Source organism: Chelonia mydas, chromosome 6 (assembly GCF_015237465.2).
Source record: "Chelonia mydas isolate rCheMyd1 chromosome 6, rCheMyd1.pri.v2, whole genome shotgun sequence".
Classification (NCBI taxonomy): Eukaryota; Metazoa; Chordata; order Testudines; family Cheloniidae; genus Chelonia; species Chelonia mydas.
The window spans coordinates 13,891,957-13,898,061 of NC_051246.2; the positions used below are offsets into that span (position 1 = coordinate 13,891,957).

Here is a 6,105-nt window from a genome sequence, read left to right on the forward strand (position 1 = left end):
ACCCAGTGACCTGGGACAAATATATACCACCCCCGCTGGGTGCCTCCAAGAGGCAATACTTCCCCTCTCGCAAGCACAGAGTCTGAGTGTAGCAAAAGCCTTTTAATAACAGAGAGAAACAATGTGGCATTATGTTGGGAAACACCACGAACGGGATTCGTAACACAACCTATGAGTAAAAACCCACCCCAAGCAAATTGGGGCATGCCCTTTCCCTTTGGTTCTTGAGTCCAACAACCCCAAATCACCCAAAGTCTCTTTTCCTGGTCAGGGCAGCCCCAGAGTTCGAAAGTTTATCTGCAGAGCTTTACCTCCCAACCTGGGTGGAGATGTGGGGGGTGGGGAAGAGAGGTAAGGGGCACCTTACATGACCTGAAGCTGACCACCCCACAGCTCCATAGGCCTTCACTCCGCTCCACCAGCCGCCCCACGAACTGCTTCACTCGGCTTCGCTCCGCTCCACTGCCCACAAGCAGCTCCTGCCGTCCCACAAACTGCTCCACCAGCCGGTCCACGAACTGCTCCGCTCCACGTCCCACAAGCAGCTCCTGCCGTCCCACAAACTGCTCCACCAGCTGGTCCACGAACTGCTCCACTCCACGTCCCACAAGCAGCTCCCGCCATCCCGCAAACTGCTCCACAATATATCTTCAGGCTCCCCCCACTACTTAACACAACACTCAGTGATTTCAGCTCTTAGGTGAATTCAGCTTGTAGTAGGGGAGTCTCAGGGCTGGTGCACCATTAGCCCAAAGTGAGCTCAGCAGCCTGTAACTAGACTCCTAATGGAATCAAAATTAGCTCTGATATTCCACAGTGGAGAGAGGAGGAAGTACAATTAACATATAAGGCCCTCACCCAGGGGCCCATGCCACCATTAATACTTGTCCCCAGCCTCTCTCAATTCACAGAGTTTTGGAACCCATGACCCTTGCCTAGCGAGTGCTACTTAGTTCATGGTGAATCCCTCCATCATAACAAAAAGCCAAGTACAGTTCCAAGCACAGTTCCCATAATCAGGGTAATAACAATTTATTCTTCCTGCCCCAAAAACAGAGACACTGGGGATCCCACAGCAGCCAAAGTGACCATTTGGGCAGCTATGGCCTCATTCTAGGTGGCACCGCCTCATTCTAGGTGGGGTGGGTGTGCCTATGCAAATGAGATCAGCCCCTGAAGTTCTTTTCCACGACTTGCCACACCTCATCACCAGATGTCAGGGTGGAGCTCATCCTGACACTGCTTACACAAAGAAAATAACAGAACACCACTAGCCGTCACCTTCAGCCCCCAACTAAAACCCCTCCAACGCATTATTAAGGATCTACAACCTATCCTGAAGGATGACCCAACACTCTCACAAATCTTGGGAGACAGGCCAGTCCTTGCCTACAGACAGGCCCCCAACCTGAAGCAAATACTCACCAGCAATCACATACCACATAACAGAACCACTAACCCTGGAACCTATCCTTGCAACAAAGCCCGTTGCCAACTGTGTCCACATATCTATTCAGGGGACACCATCACAGGGCCTAATAACATCAGCCACACTATCAGAGGCTCGTTCACCTGCACATCCACCAATGTGATATATGCCATCATGCGCCAGCAATGCCCCTCTGCCATGTACATTGGTCAAATGGACAGTCTCTACGTAAAAGAATAAATGGACACAAATCAGATGTCAAGAATTATAACATTCATAAACCAGTCGGAGAACACTTCAGTCGCTCTGGTCACGCGATTACAGAGATGAAAGTTGCAATATTACAACAAAAAAACTTCAAAACCAGACTCCAGCGAGAGACTGTTGAATTGGAATTCATTTGCAAATTGGATACAATTAACTTAGGCTTGAATAGAGACTGGGAGTAGCTAAGTCATTATGCAAGGTAACCTATTTCCCCTTGTTTTTTCCTACACCCCCCCCCACCCCGACGTTCTTGTTAAACCCTGGATTTGTGCTGGAAATGGCCCACTTTGATTATCATACACATTGTAAGGAGAGTGATCACTTTAGATAAGCTATTACCAACAGGAGAGTGGGTTTGTGGGGGGAGGAGGGGGGAGAGAAAACCTGGATTTGTGCTGGAAATGGCCCACTTTGATTATCATACACATTGTAAGGAGAGCGATCACTTTAGATAAGCTATTACCAGCAGGAGAGTGGGGTGGAGGGAGAGAAAACCTTTTGTAGTGGTAAACACCCATTTTTTCATGCTTTGTGTGTATAAAAAGATCTTCTATAGTTTCCACAGTATGGATCCGATGAAGTGAGCTGTAGCTCACGAAAGCTTATGCTCAAATAAATTGGTTAGTCTCTAGGGTGCCACAAGTCCTCCTTTTCCATTTCCCAGCTGGGTTCCTTACCCCTCTGGCGCAGCAGCAGTTGGTAGAGCCCCTAAACCGCCTCCTTGGCCTGCCAGGTGATGTCCTTGGCTGGGTCACCGATGAACAGAGCCAGCTGTGCCACATAGTGACCCATCCTGGGGAATTTGACTGAGTTCTAATCGAAAGGAGAGGGAGCGGGAACTTCATCAGCATTTTCCTGTCAGCTCCCAGTCCCCACCTGGGCCAGGACTCTCCTTCCCCTCAGCCCCTCAGCAGGAGATGCTAGAGGATAGGAGCTAGAGCGAGATCCTTAATTGTCTCTGCCCGCAAGGGAGCCTGGAGCCCAGGGCTGCAGGCAGGGCTCTACATGAGGATTTGCTTCCCCAGCTGCTCCAGGATGACAGGAAGGCATGAATCTGGAGCATGGTCCCCTTAAAAGCGAGAGTCGCCAGGTAACCAGGACAAGAAGAACTTGACTCAAGCTGGGCACATTCTCTGCTTCGACTCTGCCTCCCCAGGAGGAGCACTCCTAACCCACAGCCCCTGCAGCAGCAGATCCTACAGCCCGTTGGAGCCGGCCCACCTACGCCCGGAGTCAGGAAGCTGGGGTCAGAGGCCACTTATGTCAAAGTCAGGGAAGGTGATGGTGGATCTGAGCAGGACCGTGCTGCTCCTAATGGCCCTGGCACTCTCTCGCGACAGCCTGGAAATGATCCAGTAGTTAATGTGCTGTGGGGAAAGGAGGCAGCTCAGGGTCAATGGGCAGGTGCATGCGTTGTGCTAATGAGCCCCTCCCCATCCCCAGGGGGCTGAGACATTGTATGCAGGGTGGAATACCTGATTCATTGATATCAGAGCTTTAGAAGGGATTGTTGTGCCCAGGACGATGCTTGTAGGTCACAACTTGTCATTGTCTCTCTACATTGGGACAATACTCGGTGTCGGGGCTGGTCCCAACCTCCCTGAACTCCTGATTCCTGAACAGCTCACCAGGAAGGAGACAGACCCCTCACCCCTCCCTTCCTCAAGTCCTTGGTTGGGTGAACGGACTGAGTATGAGCACAATTCCCCCAGGAATCTTGGGCCCGTCAGAGACAAGGGCTCATTCTCTGGAGTCCTCCTATTTCTCGAGGAACAAGCGTGTGACTCTTCTCTGAGGACCACCTTCTGGATCTCCCAGGAGGGGTTCAGACTCTCACTCCCCAAGCCAGCCAGGGGCCCCATGGTTAGTGCTCAACAGAACCAGGCAGAGCACTGGCTTGAAGTCCCAGCTCCTTCCTCTGTCCTTCAAGGAGGAAGGGCCTGACACTGCATTGCACTGACTGGCCTGACCAAGGACGGCGCACTGAGGGCCCAGCTAGGAGGACAGACTGGAAAAGGGATCTAAGAGTTAAGGGAAAATTGCCCCCACCCCTCTCATGGGGCTCACCTCCAAGATGTAGTGGAGCCTGTTGGTGTCTGGGGACTCTGCCAGCGGGTTCCCCAGCATGGCATCCAGGAGGTCTGGCAAGACCCTATGCAGATCCTGCAAAGCAAGGGAGAGTCATGGGTCAGAGTTAGGGAAACTGGAGCTACACCTGCCACAGGATGGGAAGAGGGGGTCTCTGGGAAGCACTGGTGAGACCCCCAAACACATATCCTGGCCTCTCTCATTCACATCCCACTGCAGGCAATTCGCAAGGATTCGTGGCAGGATGACAGCTGGCTCTTCAATCCGGGATTTAGCACGATCTACCTGGACTTGGGTGGTGTCCTTCTCTGTGCCCAGAGTGAAGACTGCATGCAGGGCAGCTCGAAGGAGGTGGGTCTCCAGCTCTGGCTCAAGGGCAGGTGTCATGGTGCTGGCAAGAGAGAGGAGCCGGTATTAGACTGTGCAGTGCAGGGGTGGGACTGGCACCAACACGGGCGTGAAACTGCAGGGAAAGAGGCAGAGGCGGGTGAGAACGGAAACTGAGGCACCAAGCCAGGGACTGATAAGGCCAAGGTCTCCCACACAGACAGTGGCAGGGCAGGAATGGTGCCTGTTCCCTGGACCCTGCTGCCCCTCCTGTATCTGATCCTAGGAGTCAGCCTCTCCCCAAACCCATTGCAATGTTACTGGAGGGGAAAAAAAACAGAGCATCCAGGAGAGAGAGTGAACCTTCCCGCCACCTCTGCCAGAGGAGACACCCTTGGGACGTGACCTGGGAGTGGGAGGGGCAGTGACTCCCAGCCATGGGCCTGAGGAGCACCAGGGTTAGGGGAACCGGGCAAGAGGGTCTTGGTACCTGAGGTTGCCCACAGCAATCAGGGAGTTGGCCAGGACGGCGCTGGGTGGAGAATCATCAGGAAGCTCCTCAATGAGCTCCTGTGAGACGCAAAGGAGCGTGTGAGCTTTGGGCCTCACTGACACTTCCCAATGAGGAGATTACACAGCCAGCACCTCACGCAGCCAGTAGGATCCCTCCACCTCCCTCCCGCTCCTCCGATTCCTGCCCACTATTTCTCCTGTCTCTTCTCCCCAATCTTCAGCCCCAGCAATCCCTGCCCTCAGCTGCCCCTCCAGCACCAGCCATCCCCCGACCATAGGCGCGGAGAGACCCTTGCCCCTCCCATAGCTCTGTCCACCCTCTAGCTGCCAGGCGCCCTGTTTCGCTCACCAGAATCCTCTCCACCACAGCCGCCTTGCAGCAGTGCGGCTCCAGTGTGTCCTGCCCTCTCTGCTGTGCAGCGAGACACGCGGGGTGGATGGTGTGCAGGAACATGAGCTGCTGGGCCTCATCCTGCACCCACCAGGAGTGGGGTTAGGGGAGATAGAGCCAGTTAGCCAGGGACCTCCCTGCCCCAGCCACACCAGCTCCAGGACTTAGGCCTGAATGGGGGATAGTGGGGACCCGCCCATTGTCCAAATCCCCCACGACTCCTACACAAGCAGGGTCAGGAACTGGGACAGTGCCTGTGGGGGAGGAGACCCCGGGTGGTGTGGGACAAACACCCCTATATTGGGGGTCCTAGATCATGGAGAAGAAAGGTCCCCATTAGGGGTGGTGGCGCATGAGGGCCAAGACCCTCTGCAGGGGGTTGGGATGCTGGGAAGGAGCGGGACAATCTTGGTTCCAGCACAGCTGGGGAATGTTTGTGCCTATTCTTGGCCCTGGAGCTGCTCTAGGATGTTTTTGAGAGCAGCCTCCTCTGTCCACCCTTTCCTCCTCCTCCTCATCCTCTAAGTCCCTGGCGGTCCCTGCACAAGAGAGAGAAGGGGACAGGGTGACTCCTGCTGCCACTCAGGGGAAGGACAGGGCATGGTGGGGCAATGTGCCCCCTTCCCACCTCCGGGACCTAGGGCAGATCGGGCCCCACCCTTCCCCCTCTCAGTGATGCCTTCAGCCCCCAACTCCTTCAGGAGCCCATAGCAAAGAGACACCACCCCACACACACTCTCCTGGACTCCCTGGGAGGTGCCTCTCCACCTGCCCTCCTGCCTCCCTGCCCAATGGAGCACCAAGGACCAAAGTGGCAGCATCTAGTGTCAGTGGGGTTCACGTGGCTCAGGCCAGACACCTGGGCTGGGGACCCACCCCCATAGCACTGGTCGAGGGGCTGGGCCCAGGGGTTTCACAGCCCCCTCCTCACCCCTCCCTGAGCCCAGCCTGGCTCCTCACCTGGAACAAAGCAGAAGCGTCCATCGGCCTCGCTGCTGCCCGAGTCCCACTCACTGCTGCTATCCCATGGGGCGAGAGCCGAGCTTGCTGGTGCTGATACAGGGATCCTCCACCTCCTGCCCTGGGAAGG

At 55.1% G+C, this 6,105-nt stretch overlaps 1 protein-coding gene across 1 annotated transcript; it reads right to left on the reverse strand.

Moving 5' to 3' along the window:
• Nucleotides 1–2,404: 2,404 nt before the first annotated feature.
• On the reverse strand, nucleotides 2,405–5,509 carry LOC122466162 (protein MROH8-like). The gene is made up of 6 exons (XM_043548417.1): nucleotides 5,456–5,509; nucleotides 4,974–5,096; nucleotides 4,602–4,681; nucleotides 4,070–4,175; nucleotides 3,764–3,859; nucleotides 2,405–2,509 (listed from the first exon to the last, which is right to left on the reverse strand). Exons 2-6 carry the CDS (start codon nucleotides 5,076–5,078, stop codon nucleotides 2,405–2,407), a joined length of 492 nt encoding a protein of 163 aa, XP_043404352.1. The 5' UTR covers nucleotides 5,079–5,096; nucleotides 5,456–5,509.
• Between the last annotated feature and the right edge of the window lie 596 nt (nucleotides 5,510–6,105).

Excerpts from the sequence above, each read along its gene's own strand:
- LOC122466162 (XM_043548417.1), bottom strand. The coding sequence starts at position 5,078 with ATGTTCCTGCACACCATCCACCCCGCGTGTCTCGCTGCACAGCAGAGA. Across the intron at positions 3,860-4,069 it reads AGGACACCACCCAAGTCCAG|GATCTGCATAGGGTCTTGCC; the intron begins GTAGATCGTGCT and ends CTTGCTTTGCAG. Across the intron at positions 2,510-3,763 it reads GGCTCCACTACATCTTGGAG|AACTCAGTCAAATTCCCCAG; the intron begins GTGAGCCCCATG and ends CCTTTCGATTAG.